At 37.4% G+C, this 27,913-nt stretch overlaps 3 protein-coding genes and 1 pseudogene across 5 annotated transcripts; 1 reads left to right on the top strand and 3 right to left on the bottom strand.

The window, feature by feature from the left end:
- Positions 1-243: 243 nt before the first annotated feature.
- On the top strand, positions 244-10,984 carry LOC137726062 (BTB/POZ domain-containing protein At1g04390). Of its 3 annotated transcripts, XM_068464925.1 has the most exons (13): positions 244-518; positions 906-1,032; positions 1,392-1,896; positions 2,001-2,131; positions 2,235-2,668; positions 2,814-3,953; positions 4,952-5,104; positions 5,971-6,398; positions 6,842-6,999; positions 7,090-7,181; positions 7,910-8,000; positions 8,549-10,317; positions 10,785-10,984. In XM_068464925.1, exons 1-9 carry the CDS (start codon positions 406-408, stop codon positions 6,844-6,846), a joined length of 3,036 nt encoding a protein of 1,011 aa, XP_068321026.1. In that variant the 5' UTR covers positions 244-405; the 3' UTR covers positions 6,847-6,999; positions 7,090-7,181; positions 7,910-8,000; positions 8,549-10,317; positions 10,785-10,984. The 3 variants fall into 3 exon arrangements, with proteins under 3 accessions (XP_068321026.1, XP_068321025.1, XP_068321024.1); XM_068464924.1 differs by having other exon boundaries at positions 5,971-6,999; XM_068464923.1 differs by lacking the exons at positions 6,842-6,999; positions 7,090-7,181; positions 7,910-8,000 and having other exon boundaries at positions 10,106-10,317.
- Positions 9,021-10,722, bottom strand: LOC137726063 (galactomannan galactosyltransferase 1-like; annotated as a pseudogene).
- Positions 10,985-12,664: 1,680 nt separating the features above from the next.
- Positions 12,665-14,435, bottom strand: LOC137726539 (glycosyltransferase 6-like). Its single transcript, XM_068465470.1, has one exon. The coding sequence runs from the start codon at positions 14,306-14,308 to the stop codon at positions 12,980-12,982; it is 1,329 nt and encodes a 442-aa protein (XP_068321571.1). The 5' UTR covers positions 14,309-14,435; the 3' UTR covers positions 12,665-12,979.
- Positions 14,436-17,979: 3,544 nt separating this feature from the next.
- On the bottom strand, positions 17,980-24,991 carry LOC137726032 (protein PAT1 homolog). The gene is made up of 5 exons (XM_068464889.1): positions 24,421-24,991; positions 23,608-23,741; positions 23,345-23,395; positions 21,627-21,690; positions 17,980-21,095 (listed from the first exon to the last, which is right to left on the bottom strand). The coding sequence occupies exons 1-5, from the start codon at positions 24,506-24,508 to the stop codon at positions 18,967-18,969; spliced, it is 2,466 nt and encodes an 821-aa protein (XP_068320990.1). The 5' UTR covers positions 24,509-24,991; the 3' UTR covers positions 17,980-18,966.
- Positions 24,992-27,913: the final 2,922 nt, after the last annotated feature.

Raw genomic sequence — 27,913 nt, 5'->3', positions numbered from 1 at the left:
TAGAAGGGCTATTGCCACAATTGGAGTCACTTAATTAATCAAAACGTGTATATATGGTCATTTTCGTAAATTTCATTAAAATTTTATCAAAATGAATTATATTGGAAGGATCATTGTTACAATTGGTTTAAAGTTGAGAGATTATTAATTTAATTGAGTTAAAATTGAAGAACAATTTCTATGATTGGATTAAAATGAAGAGGTAATGAATTTTTAGATTTTAATTGAGGGAAGAATATTGCTAAAAAAAAAAAAAAAAAATGGGGAAGGTTTCTGGCCATGGCGGTAGCGGCAATTCCAGAAACATTTGAGGATCCAAATTCCAATTGGGCATCATCAAACCAAAGCTAGCTTTATCTGAAATTTGACGTAGACGAAGAGCCAGCACTCAGAGAGGAAGGAAAGATGAGACCTTCAATTTCAAAGCAGGGAACCGCAGACAATAGTAATAAGGGCCTCACCGGTCACACCTGCACCCTCCATCAGCGTCTCAATCATGCTCTCAACCTCGGCACCAGGTCGGTCTCCTATCCTTCAAATTTTTCTCTCTCTAGGGTTTTGTATGGAAGTTCAACCATTTCTTGATTTGGCTGGAATAAAGATTTTGGTTTTTGGATTTTGGATTTTGATTGCAAGTGTTAGGAATCATTGGTAGAATTTTCCCCTTAAAAAACCCACTTGCAAGTTCCAACTTACAACTAGGGAAGGGAAGCATGCACAAGATAAGAGCTCATAAACTAGGAGAGCCCAGAAATTTAATATTTTTTTTTAAATTGGATGTGAGGCATTTGAGTCCAAAGCGTAAAATCGTGTTGATCGGGGAATTACAATGTTAATGTGTTGATTGTTATAGCTAATTGACTAAACAGTAGAATGTTCTTCCTGACCTGGCTTGTGTCTTGCAGAATTAATCACGACAAGGTGAAAAAATGGCAGTGTGTCGATATGGAGATACAAAGACATGTGCTCCAGTCAATAGCTTCATTTCTCGATTCTGTTTCTGGGGATACGCGGCACCATCCACTTGTGAAGGTATAATAATATCCATCTTTTTAAAATCTCCAAGGAGCAAACGATTTAGTCTTTTATTTGTTCAGTTCATGCTGGCTGTTGTATTTAGTTTGATCATCAATTTTATTCGTATCACATTATTAGAGATGGAATATCGAAGCCCTGGTAAGAAAATTTTGGAGAAAACAAGTTGAGTGGAAGGTACTGTATTGGTGGTGACTGGTGCGCTATCTCTTGAAAATTTTGTTTCCTTACCAAATTTTTGGAGGATACATTATGTTTCTTAAATTCTATAGAGCCACATCGTAATTTGTATCAGTTTTGAGCTGTATCTGATTGCACTTATACATATTCTCATCATTGTTTCCATCGATTTTCAGGCTTCAGTTGCTGACATTGTTGGCGCATTGGTTTGGATGCTTCAATCTGACAATGGATCCATGTTGAGGATGGCAGCGGATGTGACAGTAAAATTAGTCAGTATTTTCCCCAAATCAGTACTGCAGCTTTATGTGTTAGAGCTTGTTAATCCTTTGTCATCTTTGTTATCTTCGCACCAAACAGAAGTTGCTATTTTATCTGCCACAGCATTGAATCTTATTCTTTCAAACCTCAGTACCAAGAGTGAGAAAGAAGTTTGGGAAATTCTTAGGAAAACAGAAAGTGTATCTCAAGTTGTCAGTAACTTACGGTTTTTTCCTGGATGTACAAAGACATTGAAATATTTCCAACAGATGGCTCTACTTTTGAGTACAATACTATGGTGGTGGCCGTCATCCAGGTTTTCTGTTTGGAGTGATACTAAACTGATGAATGGCTTAAATGAAATGTTAAAGCTAGATATTGATGAAAAAGTTGCAGTTTTGAAGTTGTATTCTTCTTTAGGTATTAAACTTTTAATCATGAAAAGTAATTTTTATGTTTAAATTTTATTTATTAGCTTATATTCTATAGACTGTTTCGATTAAGCTTCTGTTACTTTTTTTCAGCTTTATGTGGTATTGGGGCCAAAAAAGTATTGGAAAGTGGAGAGGTCCTCGGACAGATGTTGCAATGCATGGACAACTTTCATCCACACTCAGTTCGCATTGAAGGATTCAAGTTAGCCCAGTGCCTAGTGGTGTTAGTTCTATCTTGGTCTCCTTATAAGATATCCTGTTGCAATAGTTAAGGGGTCATAACAATGTTTTAACTCTATTGTCTTTCAACGGTTTTTGTTTCAGATAAATGAAGAAATATGCGTACAAATGATGAGCTTAGGTTGCAAACCTATCATCAAAGTCATAATTTCTGGAATGAGTGAGTGGAACTCACATTCCAGAAAGGTCAGCAATGACCAGATGTCTTTGCTAGAGGAGGCATGTCGTTTGGCTCTGATAACTCGTTGGGAAGGGGAGCATCACATTTATATGTGGAAACAAGGGATTGACAAAATCCTTCTTGATCTTCTCCTTGAAAATTTTCACAACCAACCATACAAATGTTCCATGTCATTGGATGAGCAAATGGTTATTGCCAAGGAGGGTCTCAATGCCAATTATCTTCTTGTTCTGAGGAGTTATATCTGGGATATTCTCGGATGGCTTGCAATACATTGTGGGGAGGATTTCAACCCTGAAAGGGAAATCTATATTAACATCCTCATCACATGTGCATGGTAAGTCTCATCCTGAAAAAAAACCCTACTCATTTTCCAGACTTTTAATTAAAAAGAATTTGTGATCCTGCAGGTACCATTTTAGTTAATGTTTTATATATGGTTGTTAATTTTCTGATTTTGCATTCTTTGTATTCTCTGACAGTTTGACCTTTGTTGATGCAATTCAAAAGTGGCATAAAATATATGAAAATGATATTGCTGGTGCCTTCAGACGTGAATCGGCTACAAGGGCAGTTTCAATGATGATTTATTCACCCTGCAAATACATTGCGTCCAAGACCAGATTCATATTGTCCGAAATACTAGGACTAGATGGAGGGGAGTATTTGAAAACCTTACTGCGCTTCCTAAATAATTTGTCATCTGGGAATTATTTTGGAGTTCCAGATAAACTCCAAATTATTGTTTATTTAATGGGATTAGCATGCTATTCAGCTTTGCCACAGTACCAAGTCTGGGGTAAAAAATGTGTAAAAACATTATTGGCTTTTATCAGGTGGTGCTTAACTAATAATTTCCATTTAGAAAGATCAAGCTTTGCTCCTCATCTGCATAATCCATTCCATGAGAGGATTTGCTGTTGGGTTTCTGCAGAAGACTGGGAAGGCAAAGACATTCTTTTGTTTTACAGTTTGTGGGGGCTGGCTGAGTGGATACAGCATTGGGGATGCTTAGGAAATAACCTAGACAAAACTTCTGGTGAGATGAGAAATATAGAAGGTCAACTTGTTAGTGAACTTCAGGATATCTGTAACAACAGTTGTACTCCTGGAGTGCAATGTTATGCTGCATATGTTCTTAGTTATTTTGGATATTATGGTTTTCCAAATAAACTTGGGAAAAAAATTGGCAAGGCACTTACTGAGAAGGATTATGCTGATATACAACTCATTCTTGCAAATGGAGAGTGTTTGAGGGTCCATGGTGTTGTGCTTGCAACTCAATGTCCATCATTGTTGCCTTCTGAACTGCTGCTTCCCAGCGAGGTAACATGTGAAGAATCTTCGGTGACATGCTCTATGGAAATTTGTAAAAAGTTCTGTAAAGACATAAGGCTATCTGCTCATGTTGATCACCAAGCGTTGGTTGTGTTGTTGGAATATATCTACTTGGGATATCTACAAGCAGGACAAGAACTTGTAAAGAAGTTGAGGACTCTTGCCAAACGTTGTAATCTAGAGTCTTTGTTACGGATGCTTTATAGGAAACGTCCCAAGTGGGGCTCTGCTCACCCCAGCCTTGATCTTAGTGCGGCTCTTCGTCCGTCTGGGTGTCGTTTCTCGTATGGTTTCCTACTTTAATATCTATTTTTGGCTGCATCACTTTCCTACTTTAATATCTGTGTTTTGCTGCATCACATTCACATAACAATTTTAACCCCTTTGTATATGTAGTTTGTTTCACATTTGTGTCTCCGTTAGAAAGAGTGCATTTACCGTGGTTCATATAGGAATCTCAGTATATCTTGATGTTGTTATCTAAATATAAGGCTGTATTGGTTTGACAATACAGGGGAAACTGTGCAGTCAAGCCAGTTAAACATTTAAGTTGCTCTATTGTGTATGCATATTTATTGATTGAAATATCACTACAGACTGTCAAAACACATTCTAAGAAGCTAAAGGCCTGTATGGTAAAGTTGGTTTTTGTGTTGGGAGAGGGGAGAAGGAGATGAGAGATGTCAGTGAGTAAGGGAGGAGAATATAGATACTGGTTTTCTAATCAACTTGAAACAGTTTGAAATGGTATTTAGTTGCAATGATTTTTATCTGCTCTCACTCTTTTCCTCCTTAACTCAGTCGTCTCTCATCCTTACTCTTTTTTTTTTTTTTTTTTTTTTTTTTTTGAGAAGAAACGAAAGAATTTTATATAAAAGAGAGAATTTACATAAGTAGAAAAGAGTTCCACCTAGAACCAGGAGTAAGTAGCAAGGACCTTTAAGGTAATGCTGATTAAACAATGGTAGTCTCATCCTTACTCTGAAAAACAGAAAGAAAATGTACATGTGTGTATATATACCTATATACAAGGAATTAGTAAACGATCTGTAGAGTATTTTGAATGATTTTAGATTACCCAACATCGGCATTATTTTTCCAAGTCCCGTCTAGAGGTTCTCTTATTGGGTTGAGGATTTTCATGTATATTATGATTGACTGGATTATAAACAAGTTTTTAGTAGTTCACATATTTTGCATTCCAACTTCATGCTACTAGTTGGTTTTCCAAATTTACCGATTCATGTTAGTAATATTTGTTTGGTTTTGGTTTCGGTTTCAGAGATGTCATCTTAGAAGCTAAGACAACTGAGCTTTTGGGCTGGACATGTGGTATTTGCTCTCGCTTGGTGCCACATATGCACATTCACAAAGTTATATTGTCATCAAGTTGTGATTATTTGCGGGCCTTGTTACAGTCAGGAATGCAAGAGAGGTGCTTGCAATTCTCTTTCTATATATACAACATAGATATACACACATCCTCTTATTGAAAGCAATAAACTGTATAGTTTATTTAATGTACTGCAAAATTTATATTGTTAACTTGTATGAAGAGGTTTTGAAAAGTGGTTCCTTAAATTGGCTTATGGTAAAAGTGATTTCCAGCAGTTATTGTCATCTTTTTTGGGATGTGATGCTCTTGTAATAAAAATGCGGTGGTATTATAATTGGTGTCGCATGTCAAATTGTTCATATTGGTATACGCATCCATAATGAACTTCCATTGTTTCAAACAATTTTAAATGTTGTTAGATAGCATGCTATTAAATGTTAACCATCTTTTCATTGAAACTGTTTATAGATTGTCAGGCTTATCCTGTTACCTTTTTCTCAAGGAAGGAAAGGTAGTCAATAGGAAATAATAAAAAATGATTTGTTATCTTTGTTAAAGCAAATAGTTTGAAGATGAGAAGTATGATGTTAACCAGATTCTGTGGCTACTGTTTACTCATATTATGGGAGACATTGGCCTTCTTTTGCGTTTGCATATCTGGGTATTTAAGTGCAACAACATCAGTGGCGGTGCTTGTTTTTACTTTGTACATTCTGTCAGGGTTTGGGTGGGATGGTGCAAAGGTGATGCCTTGGTTTTGGATTCTTTATAAATTAGTTTCACATCTGAACTGCAATTATCATTGATTTACTTTGCAAATTTTGGCATTTTGGATGCTAGTTTATTCAATCACTTCTATCGTAAGTATAACATATCCTTTTCTTTTTATTGGTTTTTCTTTTGCATACTTGTTGCAATATATCAGAATGATACTCTCCCTTAAATGTTTTTTTTTACACTTGCAGCCATTCACAAACCATAAAGAGCTCTATTAGTTGGGAAGCAATGGTTAAACTAGTCAACTGCTTCTATTGTGGTATGCTGCCAAAGCCACCCTCTGGATGTTTATGGGATAATATGGACACCGAAGAAAAGTTACATGAGCTGCAGCCATATGTAGAGCTCTGTTGGCTTTCTGAGTTCTGGCTCATGGAAGATATTCAAACAGCATGCTTCGATGTGATCATATCAACTCTCGGTTCTGCCAAAGAGTTGTCTATTAAGATACTTCAAATTGCTGCCAATTTTTCTCTGTGGAAGTTGGCCGAAGTTGCAGCAACTTATGCAGCCCCTTTATATCGCCAACTGTGTGATTCTGGTGAACTTGACGCACTTGATGAAATGCTGGTTGAGATGATTCGTGTAGCCTCTGTTCATCTCTCTCAACAGGGTGGTAATCAATGTTGATTTTATTTCTACGTAGATGATTGAAAATACATGAAAATGTGAACTAGACTACTTTTGGAGAGTTTGTTTTGCAACCAAATGCTAATTCTGCCAATTTTCTGATGCTCTCTTTTCAAAAAAGATTTCGTAGATTTAGAGTACGGGCACCATCTCTTTTTGACGTAAGGTATTGGCTGCTTGAGTTGTACAGTTTTATTTTTCTTTGTTTTGTATGTTCATATGTGGGGAGGAGTGGTGGGGAGGGGGATGGGGATAGTCAGAGAACAGTTGTAGATATTTCTTTCTTTTGTCTCAGCCAAATTAGGATCAAAGTAAAACTGTATTTTGAATCCTTCAAATGTATTGCTTTGTGTTTCATAATGTCAGCATGTCACCTAGCATGTTCACTCCTCCACGTTTCTCTGTTACTAATGCATATATCTCGAGCAGGCTAGCAGAGTTGACAAAATGCCTAAAATTAACAGTCTACCGTCTACAACACAGAGGTTGTTCCTTTGCACTAGGGAAGAAGCGTGGCTGTAGAGGATGGATCTCCATAGTAGGAACTTCACCATTCAGCCGTGATTATTTTCCTGTCGCTCTTCCAAGTTCAGTATTTTCTCTCTCATGCAAAACAGATAATTACTGGAGAACAGTTATGAGAAACAATAATGATCTTCCACCTTCCTTTCATGCAGGCATTATCATTGCTCTTGAAGGGAAATTAGCTTAGCTCGAGTCAAATTGCAGCTCTCAGGAATCCAGATTCCTGAACATCATTTTTTGGCAGGTTGAATCTCAATCTTAGTAACACTTCCGTTGTTGTTTTGATTTTTGGAGGGTATTTGTAGAGATGTAGATTTTAGAGGTTTTGAAAAAACGCAAACTATCTTGGTCAATTTATTTCAAGTAATCTGTGAGTTATTACAACTGAAAACCCTCAATCTTGTTTTGATAATATAACATAGACAAATCCATTAAAACACAGATTCAAATTTCAATTAGTTCACTTGAATATCTACTAGAACAAGGTAATTATTTTAAGTAGTAAACACTGTTAAAATTGGTACATATTCTTGACAATTTGTCTGTATTTTTAGTTATCCCACATAAACGTTCTGATTTTTCCTTCCTGTTCAACGCTCTTCAAAAATGAGGTTTAATTAATTCATTCGATGTCAATGGTGATCCTCACTCTAGTGCTGACACAGAGTCCCACTACTTTGAATGACAAACTCAATTTTGTAGTTGAAATTGAAAAGGTTAAGACATTTAGTTTTCATCAGTTAATGATATGACGAAGATTGTTGTTGAGATTTCTAATTCTCTTATAGCATTGATTTTACTTGTCATTACACCCATTGTCAACTATCTGGTGTTAGTTTTACAATCTTTTGCCTCATTATAAAATCAGATTTGGTTTGATAAAATTCTGCTTTGTAACTGTCCAGCTTTTCAGCAATATTGTATGCACAGTGTGCATGTGATACATTGTCATTAGAGCTCTCTTTCCTGCAGGTGTCATCATTGCTCTTGAAGTGAAATTAGCGTAGCTTGAGTAGGATTGCAGCTCTCCGGAATCAGATACATGACTATCATTTCTTGGCAGGTTGAAGCTCACAATCTCAATAACACTGTTTTAGAACTGTTTCATTAGGTGATTTTTATTGAATTGTAGATTTTGGAGGTTTTGAAATGAAAATTGTCTTGGTCATTTTGTCATCTATTTTCTTGGACATAATATAGAGAAACGCATTAAAATACATATTCAATTACTTAGTTTAAAAAAAAACTAGAACAAGCTAATTATTTTAAACACAAAACTATTAAAATTGGTAAACAATGTTGACAATTTATCCATATCTCTAGTTATTATCCTACATAAATATTCTGATTTTTAATCCCGGTTTCACTGTCTTCATGATTGAAAAACGAGGGTCTTCATAATTCCAGGGCAAGTTACTTTGAAATCAATGGTAATCCTCACATTAATGTTGACTCAGGTCTCAGAGTTACTCTACTATTAAGATGACAAACTCAAATTTTGTGTGTGAGAAAATGAATAGGTTAATCACTCAGTTTTCATCAGTTGATATAGCAAAAGAGCTTTGATAATTCTTTTGTAACATTGATTTTAATTGTTTTATGCTTTTAAAGGAGGGCAAGCCTTGGCGCAATGGAAAGTCAACTTCTTTGTCACCTAAAGGTCAGGGGTTTGTTGTGGAAACAGCCTCTTTGCAAAGCAAGGGTATAGCTGCGTACGGTAGACATTTCTCCCATGACCGTCACTAAGCGAGGAGCTTGGTTGGTTTGGGGTCGCTCCTTATGCTTTCATTTAAAGCATTAGATCCAGTTTGATAAAGTTCTTTGATTTTTGACGCTCACATATCCCCCGTGCTCCCAAATCTCCCATATCTGTGCTTCATAGTCAGCGTGGGGAATGGAAAACAGATGGCGTACAGATTGATCCTAATGGAATGGAAAAACTTTGGGAAGGGAAGTCTTCACCATCATGACAGGAGCGAAGGAAGAAAATATAGGAAAGAGGAAGAAGTAGGACTGAACCTGGCCTGATGCCGTACTAACTTGAAAATATGGCAAGAGTACAAATTGCAGAATGGGCAAACAATCAGTCAGCAGCCAGGAAATCAAATGGCAGGGGAGACACAAATGAGGAGTTGAGCAGGTCTGGATGCACAAAGCCAAATCTTCCAAGAACTTGATTATCTGCAAAATTTAAAGCCCTCTGCATCCCATTCCAACAAGCTTCCCAAGTGTAGGCAGAGCTGTGTTGCCCGTTGCATGGTTGACACCCAGTGAAGTGCGTGGTAAAAGGCCTTCTGAGATCATCTTCCCAGTTTCCCTTATCCTTCACATGTTGGTCTCTCATAGTTCCATAGAACTGGCTCACTTTCTCCGCATGTCTCCTCCTTAACATGTCCACCTCTCTTTCGATCTCCATGTATCGTTTGGTAATGGTGTCAAGACCATCCACTATTAACAACCAGTATCCGTGTTGGTGGTAATCATCTTCCACGTAAGTCTTGTTTGCCCATCTTTCTTGCTGTGTTATTAGAAGATAAATCAGACCTGATTGATCATCTGAATTTGAAATTTGCTTGCCTTTGATCAATGAATTTTGCATCTGCGCCCATCTTTCGTAGTCTGGGGTCTGTGGCCCCATGGTGATCCATGCCTCTATGAGGTTCATAGACCACTGGCAGTTGCGTATCAGGAACACTCCGGTGTTGATACTCATCCAGCTGTGCTTGTCATATATCTCATGCCACCACCCATGCACAACTAGGTTGTGATTTTTGTATCTCTAGTGGGAGATTGAAGTCCATGTCTGTGACAATCGCATTTGAGTCCACCCACCACATCCACTCCGCCTCAGGATGAGCCAGCATGGCAGCACGGAGAGTTGGTAATTTGGCCCAGGCGCCAGTCACTTTTGGATGGAATGCCAGATTGTTCTAGAAGATTTCATAGCCGTGGAGTCTGCAATAGTCTACTTTGTTCTTGAAAAACCGAAGCAGCAAATGATCACCAACTGGGTTACTGCATGCTGTGCTCTGAGACCCCATCACAAGAAAAACCCGATCACTTACACTAGCGGAGAAAGGACAGTGATGCAGCAGCCACTTCTTGCGCTTCTCATCCCAGTCTTCCACAGGTTGCCCAATCAAGTAGCTGAAGTTTGAATCATCATAGAATGTAGGCTCAGCTGGGTCATATCCTGAATCAAGGCCGTGGGCAAGTTTGCTCCAGGACATGGATTTGTCGAAGTTTGTGTCCGGGAGGAGAGCCTAACCCAAGGACAGCCAATGCCGCTCCTGCGGCAAATAGGAACCCGCGAGCAATAAAACCGTGGAGAACTAAGCGTCTAGGTGGAGCGTACTTTGGTGAACCCATCTCCAAGAAAGGTACAAGGGTGTCTCTGTGCCTTAGTGTTTGCTTATCTGTGCAAAGCTTAAAATTTTAAGTACTTACATAGCGGACTGTTTTTGTACCCGAAAACTACTTTAGTAGCATCATTTCTTGAACGCCGAGGAATCGAATTTCGAATGACAATCTCGCTCGATTTACCCAAAGTAGAGGTAAATCCAAATTACTAGGTACAAGCATTATGTGATGAGAAAGCTCAATTTAGGTGACTTCAATATAACCAATTAAACAGGTACAACTAAAAAGTATACATTAGTACCCATTTAACATGAGCACATACCGAGAGATTTCTTAATATGTCAGAAACACAGTCTGGAACACCAAAATTATAAAATTGGTTGGAAACTTGAAGAAAAAAAATATTCCAACCAACTGTATTATGATTCATGACGCTTGGTGTAGTGGTGTATTTTTGGCACACTGAAAAATTTCTTTTGTATATCAGGTACCAGATTGACTAAACGTACATCCGCCACCCAACTTTTTAAGTTTTCTGGTGCACACCTAATTCATAGGTTGGGCTATGTCTTTGAGGTAAGAAGGTTAAAGAACGTGTTGATCCTCTCCGACTCCAGCTAGTATGGTTGGCTTTGAGTTTATGTGTATTCAATCTGCACATTGTCTTATACAATTTGCGTTCATTGCGTTGGGAAGACCCTGCTATGGTAGGGTTTGTGCTTTTATTACCACATTTTGTGCCCTGATTTGTGCAATAAAAGTTATAGTTCATTAACAATAAAGGGTGGATTTGGTTAGTATTTAACAATGCATTGAAGTTTCATTGCAACATTGTTGAACTGCATAACTGGTGTGTCAGGGTTGGGTTAATACATGAGTGGAGTGGAAAATGTAGTTAAGGAGTAGTTGTCAATTTAGGACTCCAGAGTGTAGGAGTCTTCGCCTTTTAAGGTTTGAGAGAGGATGCAAACTAGGACATAAATAAAGCACCGAGTTGAACTCTTCTTTGATGTCAAGTTAACAACTATGAATAATTATCAGCCTTCGGGAAAAGGCAGAAAAAATAAAAACTATCATAGAACATACAATGCCCGGATTATTCTATTCAACCCCTAAATCATATATCGTCTTTACTCTGAGATACTGTATTATCGTCTAACTCGAGTGTGAACTGCCTTAGGCCCTAATGGAAAACACTCTGGGGTTTCGATGCCTTTGGGGGCCTTTGTGAAGGTGGCAATATGATGAGTTGCTTTCGCTTGTTGAACCCTAGCGGCTATGCATGGCATGCATTTCAATGGGTAATTTGTCACGGATTTGACATGAGGTTGGAGCTTAGTATCATTTTCCTCACCAATTAGGGCTGCTTTAGCGACGGAATTGGTGGTGGGCGACTGTTCCAGTTTGGAGACCTGGCGTGACAACGAAATTTATAGGGTCCGTCAACTTTGTAGTCTTTTGACTCTTAGCATGCATGCGAGCCACGCGAGCGTGTCAAGCTCCACTAATTAAGGCCCTTCAAAATATCATGTTTCATGGGTAGTATGATCAAGTACGCTAAATGAAGAAAAAAGATATAGTCAAAATTTGGAAGATGGGAAAAGTGCACTTTTCTATTTCCAACTTTATATTTCTAATTTTTATCTTTTAATTAAGGAATTGTTGTTGGCAATTTAAAAATCTCATTCTACACTTCAAACTTTCTATATTTGGAAAGAAAAATATACTTGTGAGAAGTGTAGAATGAGATTTTTGGAGTGCCAATAACACTTCCCTTTAATTATAAATATCCGAAATATTCTTCAATCTGGACGTTCATAACGAATTATTATCAAACACAAGAGGTGAACCAAAACAAGAAATATGGGGTGTTTTGTATGCACGAACAGACAATCGCACCCAAGAATTTCTTCAATGAGAATGTTGTTTGTGTGGGATTTATTTGATATGAGAGAAATACAAGGAAAGAAGTTTGCGTTTTATATCATTTTTCTTGCAAGTTATACTTTAAGCATTTTGGAGCAAATTAGACCATTAATTTGGGGGTAATACTAAAGAGACTAAATTTTTAAATTAAATTTGCAAATTTAAAAACCAAATGACATGGTAGTTAATGATTGAATTATTACTTTAGTATTGATTAACGTACTTATTTCCTCTTGATGACGCATAATTTGATTTACAAATTTAGTTTCCCTAGCATTATCGTTAATTTGGTGTAATCATGGAAATCGTTTTGCAGCACCAATTCAAGAAGGCACAATTCTCATCATAATTTACACTATAAAATTCTTTACTCACAAATTCAGTCTTTTAAGAGAAAAGAAAGAAGAGAAATATTAGGTTAATACAAAGAGCATCAAAGACTTACTGTAAATTATATAGGTGGGAATGAAGACTAAACACATGCTTAAATTTCAAGAAATGTGTCTTTTTAATCTAAAACGTTGCTTAAAATCCAACTTTCCAACATAATCCATAAGAGCATCGAAGCGCAATCAGACTCAAGAGGAGAGAGACTTACCCACACCGCCGGCCATGCCCTAGACCAAAAGCGCGGTGCCGGCGTACTCAAGTCCTCCACATAGAGGCTCTCTTGTTACATATTTACACATTCTATTAAAAGCAAAAGGCACAAACTGCAGAATTACACACTAATTAAACAAAGGAAAACCAATAAACTCAAGCATCTGGGAAATCAAATGGCAAAGGAGAAACCCAAGAAGAATTGAGTAGGTCTGGATGAACAAACCCAAATCTTCTAAGCACTTGATTATCTGCAAAATTCAAAGCTTTTTGCATCCCATTCCAACAAGCCTCCCAAGTGTACATTCCATTGTGCTCTCCACTGCAGGGCTCACACCCTGTGAAATGCGTCACAAATGGCCTCCTCTTATTCTCTCTCCAAATCTCTTTCTCTCTCATGTACTTTTCTCTCATTTGACCATAAAACAAGCTGACCTTCTCTGCATGCCTCCTCCTCAGCAAATCCACCTCCCTGTCAATCTCCATGTACCCTTTGCTTATCCCATCAAGCCCGTCCACTATCCCCAGCCAGTACCCATGCAAGTTGTACTCGCTCTCTAAGTAAATCTTATCCGCCCATTTCGACTTCTCCTTTATCAAGAGATAAATCAGAGCCGACTGATCGTCAGAGCCTGGATACGCTTTGTCCTTGATCAAGGACTTTTGGATCTTCCCCCAGTTTTTGGGATCGGGACCCTGTGGGCCCATGCTGGCCCACTTATCGAGCAAGTTCAGTGACCACTGACAGTTTCTTATCAACAAAACCCCAGCGTTGAGGCTCGTCCAGCTCTTCTGCTCATACAGCATGTTCCACCACCCATGCACGACCAAGTTGTGGTCTTTGTACTTCTCCAACGGAAGCTTGAACTCCATGTCGGTGAGAACCGCGTCTGAGTCGACCCACCAGATCCACTCAGACTCGGGATGGGCCAACATAGCCGCTCTCAGAAGCGGATATTTGGCCCAGAACCCAGTACCCTTGGGATCCAGCAAAACATTGTTGTAAAATATGTCGAGCCCATGAATCCTACAGTAATCAACTTTGTTCTTGAAGAGCCTCAGCTGCAAGTGGTCCCCAACTGGGTTTTTGCACACTGTGGGCTGTGACCCAGTCACAAGAAGAACTCTGTTGTCCACGGCGGCTCCGGCAGCGAATGAAGGGTGGAGCTTCAGCCACTCTCTGCGCTTGGAGTCCCAATCCTTCACTGGCTCCCCAAACGCGTAGCTGAGATTTTCGTCGTCGTAGAACGTGGGCTCCGGCGGGTCGGAGCGCAAGTCGGGTCCGCAGGGCCCCGCGTTCCATGTGATGATGTTGTCGAAGCTTGTGGTGGTGGGGTTTATGAAGGTGAGGAGAGCCCAGACAACAGAGAGAGCCAACGATGCACCTCCGACGAAGAGAAAGCCATCTGCTATTAGGGAAGGGGCTTTGTGGAGAACGGAGCGTTTTGGTGATGGTTGGAAGAGAGAGAATTCTGAGGAACCCATTTTTTAAGAGAAAGAGTAGTGAAAGTAGTGGGAACTGGGAAGTGGCAGCTTGCCTAAATCTGTTTTGTTCTTAGAGCAGAGTGTAAGTAGGAAGAAGCATTAATACCAAAGTCTTTATTGGGTGCTAAAGTACTTCACATTGAGAAACTATTCTCTTCTACTAGAAGATAGAGACTCACATGGCATAGCATGTATATGAATTTCTAAGGAGACTTTTCAAGTCTTCATGGATTTTCTCACCTAAGAGTTTATCGTTAATTCTCGTGCTAACATTATAAAATATTACGCTAAAAACATGAGATATCACAGAGTTTGGGGAGAGTTCCACTTTTGAGAGAATCTCTTTAGCATTTTTCTAGCATGCATGTATTATAACACCTGATTTGTTATTATTATTGTATCAAGTATTAATTTATCGTTTATCATAATGTAATATGTGTTTTATTTAAAACTTAAATTACTTTGCTGTGTTCTAGTGTCGTACAATAATTTTTCGTTCATGAACATGAACAAATTGAACCGGTAAAATATCTTTTGAATGAATTACTTTTTCATGTGTCAAATTACGTAAAGAGTCAATTAGGGCGACTATTAATGCATATCACGTTCCGGTGTTATAGTACCATACAATAAAGTTTCATTTTAGATCGATCTTAACACGTGGAAAGAATTCAGTTACTGGCTTTCGTGAGTTAATAATCTTTAGTCTAAAGTTGAATAAACTTGGGTGGAGTATTCTAATCCATTAATTAATTAATGGAATTACATACTTTGTTGGCTTAATTGCTCAATCTCTTTTTGCGCTTGAGTGTCGGCTTTGCTTTAATTGACCACCCAGACAACTTGATGCCCCTTTATCTGTTCTAAAGGTGGCCGCATTAACTTGTTTGTGGGCAAAAATTACAGAGCCCAAAGAACTGCAGAATTTAATTGATTTTTTGGAATTGGATCCTCTCCCCTAAGCGAAGGCTTGGGATCCTTCTGATCCACTAACACAGATCGTTGGATTTTGATCCAACGGTTACAATTATTATAATTTTTAGAGGAACCTTCTGTTTGTAGTCATTGGATCAAAATCTAACTGCTCGTGTTATTGAGTCAGGAGGATTCCAAGCCTTTGCTCATTCGAGGGTCCAATTCCTGATTTTTAAGACATAAAATATGGAATTGAGATTCCCAATTTATGTTGAAGATCTCAGCATGGACTAGTCTTGCTCGAATTAATTTCTTGTTTCTTGGAAGCATGGCCCATTCTATTATTTAACATATTTCACATAGGATAATATTCGATAGATCAAATTTTTACACTAAATTTACAAATCAAATAATGTATCATCAATAAGAAACAAGTACGTTAATCGACACTTAATTCAGACATATATTTAGCATGTCACGTTTGCAAATTTATTGTTTTCTTTGCATTTCTTACGAACTTGCACATGGTGCTTATAAATGCAATTGTGTCTCTTTCCTTTTTCTGATGAGAAAATTGAAATTAGAGTTTTTGATTTCGGAAATAAAACATTGTAGTATTAGTACATGAACTTGTCACAATGTAGAGTAATAGTTCTTTCAGAAACTTGTTAGAACTAATTATATATCTTATTTGTTTGTTAAAACCTTTTATTTTGAACAGAAGTTCTAGCGGTGTTACTCAAAAGCACTGTTGCTTAACAGTGTGATGAGTTCATAAATCATTATTCACGAATTTTTTTTATTCAAGAACCAAAGCTAAAATTAAACCGAAGTTCAAGATTCATAACTTCAATTTTCTGTTTTCTTTTTCGCTTCTTCTATTTTACTTTTCAAGCTTCGTGGCAGATTCTTAGGGTTGTGGTTTGAACGAATTTGCGTGCTTCAAATTTCCAAAAGAAAGAAAAAGGAAAAAAGAAAGGTGGCTTGGGATTGTATACTTTGCAGAATGTACAAGTTATTCAACACTTGGTTTGCTTTTAGCATAATATCTAGTCATCGGGCCTTTTAGTTTTAGGAAAGCAAATATGGAGAACTAGTTATTCTTAAGTTCACCTTGTAAGTTCCCTACAAGAAATAGGACGTTGTGAGTTGCGAGTTGTGGACTGCCTTCATATTTAGGCACATTTATTGGGAAATGGTGGTTGAATTATCTATTTCTTTTTAGGAAACGCAAGTGATTTGAAGCCTGTGACGGTTCGATATATATCTTTTTAAAATTTCACAAAATACTTATGAAGTTAAGAATTATTGCACTATTGGCCCTCTTTCAGCCTAACCATCTAGTCAATCGTTGTTTTTTGACCTAGAACTCAATGAACCCATTTTTACTAATGTAGGATGCCAAGTCTACAAAAAACAACTGATAATAATTTCTTCAACGAAATTCCTAACCCTTTTGATATAGGAAGAGATGAAAATGATCCTTTCAACATCAATTTGGCGTCCTATGGGCAATGGTGATTAACCATCATGCGTTATGTTAAAAAATAACAGTTGACTTGATAGTCAGACAAGTTAGACCAATAGAGTAACAATTTCAAACATTATAGTTTTTTTTTTTTTTTTTTTCATGTTTTAAAAGATACGAGACCTCCAAAATTCAAAATTTGAAGAGTGCAAGATATGACTAACACTTAAATCCAAGTAAATTGTTTGCTACAAAGTCTTCTTATTGCCTTAAAGTCTTGTTAGAAATATAAAAAGGTATTTTTGGCGTCGAGCATTTGGTCGACACGGGCACACCAATTGTGGAAAACTTGAAAAATGGTTCCCAATTTTGGTGCATCGATTTGGAACTACCTCTCGAGTGAATTAGTGACTGTTTTTCAATAAGTTGTGCCATCTTCTGAAAACGACATCTAAACCTTCCTGTTTTTAGCCGTGGTAATATATGTGCAGTGCGAATACGACATCACACTTACCACTCTCAAGTTCCTCCAAAACCCCAGAGACTGAAAGTGAAAGAATCTTCCATATGGAACCCTAGCAGCATCTCAACAGCTAACGTTCGTCTTCGTGACCTCCTTATTTTTGTTTATGCTACATTGATATCAAGCCAATATGCATGTCGTTCTCCAGATACATCATCGACGTTGAACTCTCAAAAGGATCAATCATAATGAAACAAGACGAGCTAGGATTCTCCGTAAAGAAACACTAGGACATGTTTGATAATTATTTTGCTTTTAGTTTTTAGTTTTGAATATACATTTTTTGTGTTATGAGGAAAAGTACATGGAAGAAAATAAAAATGGAGAACGAAGACGAAAACAGTAGTTGGGAGGCGGCTGAAATGAAGTTGATTATACAAAAACAAAACATAAAAGTGAAAACAAATTAAAATTGTTTCTAGTTTCCAATTTTTAGTCGTCAAAACACTTCTTTTTCCAACATATTCTCTCTCTATCTGCAACACTAAAAAACGAAACTAACTCGAAGAGTTTCAAGTTTCAACACTCACTCACTATTGACCCAAAAATATGAACCTAAATATAGTTTACACCGTCAAGGGCAGTGATTAGATTCACAAGGATTACGACATTTGATGCCATTTCAAAATCACCAAGGATCATGGCATTTTCTGGTAAGAAAAGACTTTTCCTCTTTTTTCAGATAAAAAGGTATTTGACGGAGACGTAACATCCAACCAACTGTAAACTAGCAACTCCAAGTTAGGGATGATTCTAGGTGTAACAGGAGATATATCGCACGAAAAGAGTACAAGACGACAACATATTACCCGGCCGCCCACAGTGTAATAAGATGCAAGAACTTAATAGTCAACTGAAACAATGAGTTTACAGGGCGCCTCTACAGAGCACCAACCAAATGGAACATACTGTTTTTCAAGTTCAAAACTCAACCCACAGAATAAACATACTACGTTTAGAAGACGAGAACCATTATCTGCATCGGCCCCTGAAGCCATTACTGTAGAAGAATCGAACACAACCAAAATACTTCATCCAACATTCTTGAATACCATTATTAGTAAACGAATGCGAACCTTCATAATGGAAGACTGGCCCGAAAATAAACTAAGAATTGTCGGTTCAAGTCGCGAAAGCAATCTGTCTGGAGTGGCTGTCACTGCATCATCTGCCTTCCCTAACCCCGTATCAGCAAAAGTTGCGCGCACCGGGTCACACCCCTTTCCTTGCAAGAATGTGGGAGATCAACAGAACTGAAAACTGTACATAAACCCCTCTCCCCCTCGTACACGTCGTTTTAAAGATACCACAACAGAGCATCATAATAAAAGCCCTCCTACATCTCTATTTTAAAAATTCCACAACTGAGCATCAAAATAAGCTCCTATGTTGAGGAAATATATCTACTCCCCCAATTCCCCCTCCTAAACATTAAAAAAAAAAAAAAAAAAAAAAAAAAATACGAAAACCGTCCCTCGGGATTTGAAGGGATTACAAAGAGAGGCTTGCTTACAAGTTTTTCAAGATGAGCATGAAAATAAGTAAAATACAACATACGACGCTGAACTTCTAAACTTACCCGAACCATATATATGCTCTTAAACACCCACTTTATTCGCTAAGATGTTGCATTTGCTCACAAGTAAAAGCACAAGTAGAAAAGAACCCGATAATTTCGCAGTCCAATAGAATGTCTTCTCATTCCTTTTCTTTCTTGAAATTCTGTTTCTCGGTTCTCCACATGGTTTAGCATCAACTCAGCACAGACTCTGAATTCATGTGAGAACCATTTCCCCCATCACCACTGCTAGATGATCCTATGGGCATAGACCGCTGCGTGAAGTCCAACAACAGCTGCCTCTGATGCTCATCAGTGTGAGGAAGGCTCGCACGCAACAGTTCAACTGGCATTTCACGACCAATTGCTCTGGCTGCATCTGAGCCAATAATAGCCACATTCGGAGGGGCCTGCATTAGCAGTGACTGCATTACAGTATCATATTTATTTACACAGTACTTGGTCAGAAGGCCAAAGAACTCATCAAAGGAGGCCTGCCAAAGTTGCCGATTGGTCATATTGCAGTTGCTTACAGCATGAGGATCAGTTAAGAGTTCAGTTGCCCTCTCAAGAACTGAATTGAGGATAAGAGAGGCCCCATCTCCTGCAGGGCTTCCAAGGGGGCGAAGCGGGGGTTGCTCTGAGGAACAAACCACTGCTGCAAGACAGGCACTAAGTGCACCAAGGTCCATACCTCGAGCACATGATGAAACAACCCTTGCAAGAATATTCGTAGTTTCTGCAGCCACTGGATCAGAAGGGTAACTACCAAACAAGAACCTTAAATGACGAAAGATGGCCATACAGACTATTCGCATGAGCTCACCACCGGGAAATAAAAGCTGCAGGTACTTTGCCAGGAGCTTCCGGCCCTTGGGAAGTGAGACTAACCTTAGAAATACAAGATCATCCTTATGAAGCCCAACTGTGGGGCCATTGTTGCCAAGTGGGTCAACTAATTGAAGAGATCCTGCAAGTCCTTCAAGCAAGGCCTGCCGCCGATGCCTCACTTGGGTTCCACCATCTTGGAGTTGATTGAATTGTAGAAAACGATCAATATCATCCACATCCAGGAGAAGACAAAGCCCATCCTCAATTGCAACCCTAGCAGCAAGCATTGGCTCCTGTTCTAGCGGCTTCTCAAAAACCTTTTGTTCAGTGTTGCCAGGGCTAGATGAATTTGGAGGCTCAACTTCAAGAAGAGGGCGAGGCCTGCGTATTGAGGAGAAGGGGACTCTCCCAAGAGCATCAACCTGGAGAAAAGCATGTGGTTCAGTATTAGCTCGTGCTCGAGGAGGAAGATCCCTTAATTGAGTTGGGCAGAAATGGTGTTTCAACTTGGCCCCAGCAGATTTTCTTGAAAGGCAAAACTGGTGGTAGTAATCATCGACATATGGGTCATTGCTGTGTGTTGCAGCTAGCTGCATTCGGAGTATATTTTCAATTTCATCAGCTGTCATATACTTGGACCTAAATTGTGGCCACCCACCTTCCCTCCTGTGGCTACCTGTATCAAATCCATGTTGAGAAAAACGCATATTCAGTCTAACTTTCTGAGCTGATTTTGGCCTTTGATCTCCAAGATCACCCATACCGAGCATTGCTTCAAACTTGCTCACCAAGGGCGGGGATGCAGAAAGATGGGGGTTAAACAGTTGAGACTGCATTACCGACAAATTATTAAATGATGGCTGAACTGGATGATGCAGTCTAGGATCCTGTGGTTGTGACTGTTGCTGATGCATCAATTGTGGAGGCACTAAACCATTCTGATGAGCTAGCTGTTGTTGCAACAAATTGTTCATAAGACCCGGATGATCTCCATAAACACCACTTTGATTGGCCCATTGCTTTTGGGGTCGGCTATTAGAGAGACCAGGTTTAAGCTGAGGCAAATTTCCACCAAAATGCGATACATGAGGTAATCCATTCAGTTGAAGTTGAGAGCTAGAGTAAGGAGATTGGTTTGGAGAAGATAATCCCCCCTGGGGCCCACCAGAAAGATATGGGTTCAGGTGGCTTGCTTGGCGGTTTGGCGAAGCCTGCTGAGGTCTGCCACCTGGAGGCGGATAAGAAGTGAAAGCTGATTTCGGCACCAGAATTGGTTCACTGGTAAAATGTTGATGGTGCTGCTGCTGCAGCTGCTGTTGCTGGGGTTCAGGATATGAAGAAGTTCTATACAAAGGCATCGACTCTGCTGGACGAGCTGAAGAATACGGGTGTGAAGACCATCGTTTCCCATCCTGAGTGCTTTCAGCTTCAAGTATCTCTTCATCAATCCAGTTAGGAAAATGCTCCTGCGCCCAGTCAGCAGCAGATGAACCTGGAAGAAACATGTTATAATTAGAAGCTTCAATGGACATCAACATATCAAATATATTCAACAAGTCCTCAAGGACACAACAGTGAACCCAAATCAACTAGTCATAATTATTGGACTGCAACTGATTCCAAACACAGCACGCCTCTAGCACTTTTCATCAAAGCTTAAACACAAATGAAGAAAAAAGTTTCCAACAGATAGAATGATGTGCACGACAGAACCAAACGGTCGAAGTAAATATTTCATTTCTAGGTTTCGCATCATAATATCACACAGATCCAACCTAAAAGGAACTTTTTCAATATCCTACCTATGGCTATACTTTACAAGGTTTCAGCAGAAACCATGAAATAAGAATAATTGTGGCTGGGTTAGCAGAAACGATTAAATAATAATAATGTTGCTGTGTTATCATAAAAACAAATGAAGGCTTTGCAATCAACTGAAAAGATATTCAGTCTACACAGAACCAGGCTTGAAGCAGGCTTACAGCAACTTAGCAAAAAAAAGATAACCGATATTTGCACTCACTTTCTCTGGATTCTCTATCACCAATTACTCCAGCACTCCTAGTTCCACTAACATCCTTGTTTAACTGCAACCAAAACAGTGACTTAGAACACAAAACCCAGAAATACCTAAAGATATAGTAATAACAATGGAAACTTTACGGCTCAAACATCAAACGGTACGTTGTAAGTTAGCACAGAATTAGAAAGCTTAGACTGATATTAGCAGCCAGATTTCTAATTCTCCACAGAATTTATAACTTCACACAAAAATTTGACCTAAAAAATGTTAGTTCCTATAACCAGGTATGTAAGTAGCCTGTGTTAATTTCATTTGCTGGTTCAAAAGTAAAATACCATGCATCCATGCCTCCTACCAAGCAAAATTTAAAGCCTAACCATAAGCACAACAGAAACAACACATATTCAGGAAACATAATTATCCACAACCAGCACGCCCTAACTCACAGTGCAATGAATTTTGCCCTAAACATGCAACTCAAAAAGAATAAACTTATTGATAGAGAAACAGGTTTGGACGAAGAGAAATGCTGCACTACAAAAGAAATATCCAAGGTCCACTACAGGAGGTGCATTCCATTCATATTGCTACACTGTTGTTGATCATAAATTCATGGTAAACTCCAGATAAACAGACTCCACTACTTCTCGTCATGAAACAATTAATCCAAATTACTAGCACACAGTTCACTAAAGTAATATAAAGGCATATGGTACAAAATTGTAACATTAAATTATGAAATTAATGATTTCTTCGTGTCTCAACATGATTAAATAAAACATCTTAAAAGGGCAGGGCATTCAATTGCAAGAATTGAATGTTTGAGAACAAATGCAAGATGGAGGCATGCCATATTTTCTGAGAAGCAACACACCTTTATTATGTAGAAGAAAAAATGAGCATGCACAGATAAAAAAAGAAAATATCCCATCAAAAGGGTCCTTACATTCAGCTGCGATGGTGTGCTTAGAGAATCCAAAATCTAACACCGTCTCTCCAAATTCTCCCTAGCAGCCACCTTATGATCTTCAAAACCAATCCTGCCCAACCATAAAACCCAATGAACTGCTAGCCCCATAAGACTTTTGCTTTCTTCCCTCTCGCTAAGTTGGTATGCCACTTGCAGTTCCATCACCTAAGATTCATCTTTTTTTTTTTTATATCAGTAGGGCTATACTCAGACCACCCTCAATGAGAGCGGTTCCCATCACCTATGATTCATCTTTTTATCACCATTGCTATACTCTGACCACCCTCAATAAGAGCGGTCTTATTGGAACCATCCAAACTACTCACCTAACCCACCTTTAACCCCTCCCTCCCCCCAAAAAAGTAACTAATAAATAAATAACAACCACTCTTCACGTTCCATCTTAAGATGCACATAAATTAACAACCAATAATTCTAATCCCTCTTTTACCAAACAAACAACTGACTTATCTTAATGTTTTTAAAAATAAAGAAGAACACTCACTGAAATAAAAACAGGGCTTAAAAGATGTTGAACACAGTTTTCCCACATTTTGGTTCCCAACTGAATTGTCAGAATTTTCTGTTTCAAAATGCCCTCGCCCATTGTGAAACAGAAAATTAAACAGAATGAAAACACTAACAACTAAACATCAGAACTAGTTTAATCCGGTTCATGTTGATTGAGAGTTTTATACAAAATAATGCATCTTTACTACCTGCGTCATTAAGTTCGCAGTAAACTAACCTTTTCAAAGGTTAATGATAAGTCATCAATGTCAGATAGAGATATGTCAACCTGCCAATAAGAAAAAAACAGTTAGTTCAACCCATTACAATTTTTCCTTCTGCCATTTAACACCTACAACAGTCAAAACTTAGAAACAAAAGAGGGACATATATATATATATGAGAGGAGGAACAAGGGACAGAGAGTTCGGTCATGCACCAAACAGGTTGCACATGTATACTTAGGGATTATCATAAAAATCAGAGAACAAAAGGTTTAACCTCTTGTCTATTATATAGAAACTCCTCATCATCAAACCCAACTGGAGCCTCCTCTTCATCTAAACCTCCCAATTCAACTTCCTCAACAGAATCTTTACCAAAAAATGCGTACTGCGATGCGTCGAATACCTCTCCTGCATAAAATGAAGAAGTCAAAGTCAAACGAAGAATTAAATGATGCTCCAAATAATTACGTAATGAAGCAGAAAAAAGAACACTTTCCAATAAAGCACCATGCAACTACTTATTCAAGAAGCCAAATAACTATTGAAAATTTTGTATTACTGAGTCGCATACATTGACATAGAGAATTGAAACTTGTATACACCTAACTGCATAATTAACCAAGTTAGTGTTTCTTTTTTAAAAGAGTAAATATTATGAAGTATGGAGACCTCCGATTGACTGCAGAACATTTTATTTATCTGAAAGACACACCAAAACCATATTTATATTGGCTGTAAAAAAGTATAGGCGAGCACGAGATTATATTAAACCTTCGTCCAACAATTATTCAAATCCTAAGCTGAACCACAAAGTAGTTAATAACTACATTCAAACAACACGAACGGAACATAGCCCAAACACCAAAGTGAACAACACAGCAATCCAAAACTGTTCCATCTGGTTTCCAGTAAACAGTATCAAATTCTCCATTAACAATTCACAGTTTAAATTTCCCACTTTTACAGTCTGTTTTCTCAGCAGTTAAACAGAACCCAGATCCAAAAACAATACTAAATAATCAAAACAACAAAGCAAATCGTGAAAAACCAATAACAGAAGAATCCCAGAAAGCTCAGAGAAACAAACCTGAGGAATTAAGCTGCAATTGGTTGAGATCTTGAGGGATAGAAGAGGCAGCCTCTTGAATACTACGCCTACTTTCAGACCCCTCCATTTTCTACACTCTTTCTCCTATATATCCAGTATATATACGTATATATATATAGAGAGAGATATTCAAATGTAATCAAAGAACGCAAAAACTGAACAGAACCCAGTAAACTAAAACCCTAAAAATTAATCAGGAACTGAATCTCCGAAGCAAAATTTGAATCTAAAAACAGAGGAGCAAAAACCCTTGTAAGCTGAAATCTGTGTGAGGTTTTTCTGCTAAGCTGACGATTGAAAAACTGGAGAGAAGATCTGTAAGGTGGTTGGGGTACAAGAATCCACCATGGTTTCGGCAAAGCTGCTGTCTTTGGGTTGGATTTGTGATACGAAAAAGAACCCTAAGATAGGCAGGCAGGGGATAAAGTTTGAGCCTTTTTTTGTAATATTTTGATAGGAATTTTTTGGCTTATCAAAACTGGGATTGGATCGACGGATTAGATAAAATAAAGAGAGGACGGTGAGGTGAAAATATTTATATATATTTTTTTTATTTGAAAAGTTTTAGAAAATACAATAAAATTGAGAAATAAAAGGAGGTTGTAGAAGTTGGTAGTGGAAATGCTTTTCTTGATTTGTATGGACTAAAGTAGGGGTGATGTGAGATGAAACACTCACCATTGAAAGGAGACCCACACTCGAATTAAAGTCATGTTTAGGTATGGGAGTGAATATTAAAATAGATAAAATAAAGATAATAATTGATTTGGAATAGAAAATAAAGATGGAATAGAGACAGTTATAACGTATTAATGAAGTTATTCTCAATCTTTTATGTAAACTTTTGCAGCGTAATAATAATTATTTATTTTAATTGGTATGATTGATACCATAAAAGGCAATATTGTAATTTTGGATTGAAAAAATCAAATATAAAATGATTGATACATAAAAGGTAATATTGTAATTTTGGATTGAAAAAATCTAATATAAATTATCTCGAATAAACGTTTAATGCTCTATTGTAATCTCGCATACAAATTTATTTCTAAAAGCTTTTTGTACCATTAATGTTTTCTCATTGCCGTATTTGTTAGAAGTGGGTAAAGAAAATTTTCATCTAAAACCAATATTGAAAAGAAAATTGAATTTGAGACTTCAAGTGCAAGATTGATTGTTATTAATTAACTTAGGCACAAATCCCCTTCTCAATCAAATCCATAGCTTCATGAGGGGAAAAGAAAAAAAAAAAAGCAAGGCTTCTTTTAATCATGTTGACTTAAATGGTATCTCTAAAATGTTTCTTTAGAAAACTCTTCAAATATTTTTATACCAAGTTGATGTAGACATTTTATATGAAGTTGACATTTTTTTTTCTTTTCTGAACAAAACGATATTATTTACACTAAGAAAAATAAGATGGGCTAAGCCTCACAATGGGCTATCAATAATATGGTTCAAATTCGTCTTTGGCGAGAATCGAACATAAAACCTCTTATTAACAAGTAAAGAGAAATACAACTAGACCGTAGTGTGGCATATGAAATTGACACTTCAGTTTAATACAATTCCATTTCTTCTCTGTAAAAATGAAAAGAAAACGCAAAATCAAAATGACAATGTTGTATATGATAAATCCCATACATGTTGATCTATTTCATATAATCAAATGTGTCTTGCAAAAAAAAGATTAGAAAAAAAATTAGGATTAACTATATTTTACGCTTTTTAAATTTAGGGAGTTTTAACGAAACACTTCCGGTACTGTTCACTTTTAACGAAAAATCACATTTTTACATTTCCCTGATATTACTTACTACACCTTTATTTGTCATTTTTCATTAAAACTAAAGTATTTTTGGACTTTTCGTTAGTTTTTCTTTAAAATTAAGGTTATTTTTAAAATAGGCTATGAGGTTTCAATTTTTTCACATTGCACACTGAGTTTTTGAAATTGTCTCAATTTACACATTTTGTCTCTGAAGTATAATTATCTATTACGTTGTAGAGTTTCTTTCTTAATGTGGGCTTACAAGTTAGCCCATACAAGGACAGACTTCTCAATGTGCTTGGAACACGAAGATGTACATCATATATAATTATACAACTAGATGAACACTTGAAAAAAAACTTCACACGATTGAAAATATTTCTCATATAAAGGTCTAAAGTAGCGTATCACCCTGTATTCCAGAGACACGAAAAATCTCTCTCATATAAGGGTCACAAAGTCCACCATATCATCAATTTAATGAATTTTCATACAATAAATTAGATCAAAGACATAAATTGATATAATTTGCACACCTTAGGATGCAATATGAAGGATAGTGATATCCACACACCTATTTTTACTTCTCACATACCTCTCTCAACTTTTGTCCATCAGGTCGATTAAAAAATATCAATGACAAAAAAATAAGGGTAAATCTCAGTTTACTACCCTTATATTTCGTGGTTTTCAACATTTAGTACATTAAGTTTTTTTCGTCCCAGAGTCATACCTAAAGTGTTAATTTTGGGACAGTCTCATATATCCGTTAGCCAAACTATTAAGTCTCCCGTTAATTGATGACGTAACACTCATGTGGACAATGATTAGACGCCATGTGTCATTAAAGGGTCCAAGTGGATTTTTTTTTTTTTTTTTTTTTTTTTTGAGAAGGGGTTCAAAAAAAAAAAATTGCCCAAATTGTTTTGAAAAAGAAAATCAAATTAAATAGGAAAAAAAACCACAACTTTCTATTCCAAATCTGCAAATTCAATTCCAAACAAACCTTGAATTCTAAATCTGCAAATTCATCATTTAAACTACCAACTACCAACAAAGTTTCAAGGGTTCACAACAAAGTTCAATTGTCAATAACTTTCAATTCACAACAAGATTCACAATACACCCTCCAATTCATAGGAAAGTATAAAAAAATCACAACTTTAACAACTAACGGGTTAAGGTATTCTTCCAAAATATAAGTACACAACTAAACCAAAATAAGAGCACCAAAAACACCAAAGATTTGTCCAAAACACTAAAGATCTATCAGAAAGTTGTTTAAAAAAAAAAACTAAGGGCATATTCAACTATAACAAAATGAACCCTTAAACAACCTAAAACATTAAAGCAACATCATAGAACATTCCTCCTCCTTTTCTGACCTCTTGCAGTAGACTTTGAAGTGGTTTGAGAGGCTTGAGTTGGTTAAGATGAAGGTTGTGGAGCTTCTTGAGTGCATGACTGTGATGACTTAGAAGGTTGTGATGCCTTAGATGTTGAGGCCTAAGTAATGAAAAATCAACAAATTCACTTAAGAAATGAAAAATCAACAAAAAATATCAAAAGTATACCTCATTTTTCTTACTTTTTCTTCATTTTCTAGCAGCTGGAGGAGGATGAGTGGTTAGGCATCTGACCTTGTTGTGTCCCAAGGCCTTGCAAACACTACACTTCACACTTTTTTGCCCTCTCTTACTT

This window comes from Pyrus communis, chromosome 2, assembly GCF_963583255.1.
Source record: "Pyrus communis chromosome 2, drPyrComm1.1, whole genome shotgun sequence".
NCBI classification, from domain to species: Eukaryota; Viridiplantae; Streptophyta; class Magnoliopsida; order Rosales; family Rosaceae; genus Pyrus; species Pyrus communis.
Note: the sequence above shows the minus strand (reverse complement) of the source record. Positions and strands in the feature narration are given on the sequence as shown.

Bases quoted from the DNA above. Each gene is read 5' to 3' on its own strand.
- LOC137726539 (XM_068465470.1), bottom strand. From the start codon at position 14,308: ATGGGTTCCTCAGAATTCTCTCTCTTCCAACCATCACCAAAACGCTCC.
- LOC137726062 (XM_068464923.1), top strand. From the start codon at position 406: ATGAGACCTTCAATTTCAAAGCAGGGAACCGCAGACAATAGTAATAAG. The intron at 519-905 runs GTCGGTCTCCTA...TGTGTCTTGCAG, and splicing joins GCTCTCAACCTCGGCACCAG to AATTAATCACGACAAGGTGA. The intron at 2,132-2,234 runs GTGTTAGTTCTA...TTTTTGTTTCAG, and splicing joins AGTTAGCCCAGTGCCTAGTG to ATAAATGAAGAAATATGCGT.
- LOC137726032 (XM_068464889.1), bottom strand. From the start codon at position 24,508: ATGGAGGGGTCTGAAAGTAGGCGTAGTATTCAAGAGGCTGCCTCTTCT. The intron at 21,691-23,344 runs GTTAGTTTACTG...TTTTGGTTGCAG, and splicing joins TATCATTAACCTTTGAAAAG to TTAAACAAGGATGTTAGTGG. The intron at 21,096-21,626 runs GTGAGTGCAAAT...TGTTTCTTCCAG, and splicing joins TGATAGAGAATCCAGAGAAA to GTTCATCTGCTGCTGACTGG.